At 48.3% G+C, this 2,625-nt stretch overlaps 1 protein-coding gene across 1 annotated transcript; it reads right to left on the minus strand.

The window, feature by feature from the left end:
- Window positions 1-203: 203 nt before the first annotated feature.
- LOC121857819 (ice-structuring protein 4-like) lies at window positions 204-509 on the minus strand. The gene has a single exon (XM_042354080.1). It carries the CDS (start codon window positions 507-509, stop codon window positions 204-206), a length of 306 nt encoding a protein of 101 aa, XP_042210014.1.
- Between the last annotated feature and the right edge of the window lie 2,116 nt (window positions 510-2,625).

A 2,625-nucleotide genomic window follows, 5' to 3' on the forward strand; every position in this document is an offset into this window, starting at 1 on the left:
GCAGCTGCTAGTGATGCTGCTGCTACTAGTGCTGTTGCTGCTGCAAGTGCTCTGTTAGTGCTGCTGCTAGTGCTGCTGCTGCTGCAAGTGCTGCTGCTGCTGCTGCTGCAAAGTGCTCTGTTTGTGCTGTGCTGGCTGCTGCTGCTGCTGGCTGCTGCTGCTCTGTTAGTGCTGCTGGTGCTGCTGCTGCTGCAGTGCTGCTGCTAGTGCGCGCTGCTGCAAGTGCTTGTTAGTGCTGCTAGTGCTGCTGCTGCTGCAAGTGCTGCTGCTGGTAGTGTTGCTGCATGCTCTGCTGGTGCTCTGCTAGTGCTGCTGCTGCTGCTCTGCAAGTGCTCTGTTAGTGCTGCTGCTGGTGCTGCTGCTGCTGCTGCTGCAAGTGCTGCTGCTGGTAGTGTTGCTGCTGCTGCTGCTGCTGCTGCTGCTGCAAGTGCTCTGCTAGTGCTGCTGCGGGACGCTGCTGGGCCACCTGCCAGTGATGCTGTTGTGCCTTCTGCATCCACGGTGCTCATTCAACACCAGCTACACCGGCCTCTACCCACGCTACACCAGCCGTGCCTCACACCCAGTGCGGTACGTCTTCCATCTTTATCTGTTACCTCACTCATGTTTACTCCCTATATTTGGGTATCCTCCACCATCTCTCTCTCTCTCTCTCTCTCTCTCTCTCTCTCTCTCTCTCAAGACTTATGCCTCCTCCTGAATCCCTCAACCCTTGACCTCATTCCACCTACTAAATACCATCTATTCTGCTTTTATATATGTGTGTCTCTTCAGTTCTGTTTCTCTCAAGATTTATCCTGTCCTCCAGCCCCCCACCACACCCCCAACATCCCCAGCACCCATCCCTCCCCACACCCCGGCACCCACATCCCGCCCCACACCGCCCAACACCGCCCAACACCTCCCAGCACCCACACCCCCCCCTACACCCCCGCCACATAAACAGTACACCATCAAGGTACCGCTAAATTCATTAATTCACTCACCTACTCTTCCCTCGCCTCCTCTGGGTGTAGACGTAATGGATTATTTGGCCAGCAATTAGCAACGGCCATTTAACCAACACCTAATTACAAAACCACTCGTAGACTCAACACTAGTAACGAGATATTCTTCTTCAGGATGAGGGACTTACACACACACTGGTCTTCCTTCAGGGTCACTAGCAAAACAATGGTGGTCCTCTGCGTGGCGCCACCCCATGATCCACGACTCCTTACATACAGTTATATTTACCTCCTAGTATGAGACCCCGAGCTATGATAATTACTCTCCTTCACCTCCAGATGGTCACTTTTTCCCCATCTATCTCGTCGTAAAGTCAAGCAGCGTTTCCACAGGATTCATGGTTAATAAATCAGGAAGTATTTCAGCTTTACCAACACTTAGTAGAGTTTTCCTCATAACCTCGGTGTATTTCTCATTGATCTCACTGTTGATGGGCCAAAATATTATGTTGAACTTTCATAAATATTAATCTTAAGGTCCGTGAAGGCAGAAGGTATTACTAGTCTTAACAACACTAGGGAGGGTGATGGAGGTTGTTGTGTGATCTTAGTGTCTTCCAGTTTGTTGTTGACCTTCTGCTTCCTCCCTGGTCCTCACTCCAGCAACGATATATCTTACAGGTTCATCTTGACACATGCAGACCTCCCACCGCCGCGGCCTTTGACTACAAGACCTCCTGAAGGGCAAAGAGCTAACTGCAGAACCCCCAAGAGGCCTAATGAGTAACAAAATAGAGTGTAGGATCTCATATATCTGATGGTAATATATTCTTGAGACTTACAGTACAGAGGACCTCTGTCAGTGTCATTAGCTGATCCAACACCTGACAAAGGAGTGTTTTTTTTTTCTGGACCGAACAATTGATTATACTAAATGTTTTATTATATTATAAACCCGGCCTATATATCACACCGAGAGCCGACACCTGCCTCATATAGTACAGTAAGACTCGCACCTCCAGGACTTCTCTGGGATAATTTTCTTCATTATGATCCTATAATCGAAGAGTCTTTGATCTACTCCAGCGTCTGACATGAAGGTATTAGTCGGTTAATACTGCTTAAGGTCCTTCAGGTATAGAGCTCTCCTTCATCACCATCACCCACGTAGAGAGAGGAACAGACTTGACCTGTCTCTGTGATCCAACCTTCCTTAGCACAGTGACTCCCTGTAGTCCAGCCAGGTCCTGTTCCCACGCGATATAACAAAACTGTTTTTAGTGTCTTGTGTCTTACCAGAGACTCACCGCCTCTACTAGTTTTTGGTAGCTGGACGCCCCACTGGTTCACCCTTACTGATGCACCGCCAAATTTCAGGGCCAATGTCTTACAACGGCAGTATTGTTTTTCTGGATTGGGAATCTTGGTTCCGGATCTCCATGTCTCTTCAGTCGTTTAATTTTGTAAACAAAGAAGTGTTATGCAGATCTCATCCAGGACTTTTCTCTTAACTAATTTATTTCTTTTGACTTGGAATCTCGGTTCAAAGTCTCCACCAAACTCTTCACTACATTATCACTTCACAGCAGCACTACATCACCACCAACCACTACATCATCCTTAGCTCACTGCATCAACACCATAACACCACCTCACCCTCACTTAATCATGACGTTTT

Source organism: Homarus americanus, unplaced genomic scaffold (genome assembly GCF_018991925.1).
Source record: "Homarus americanus isolate GMGI-L3 unplaced genomic scaffold, GMGI_Hamer_2.0 scaffold13846, whole genome shotgun sequence".
NCBI classification, from domain to species: Eukaryota; Metazoa; Arthropoda; class Malacostraca; order Decapoda; family Nephropidae; genus Homarus; species Homarus americanus.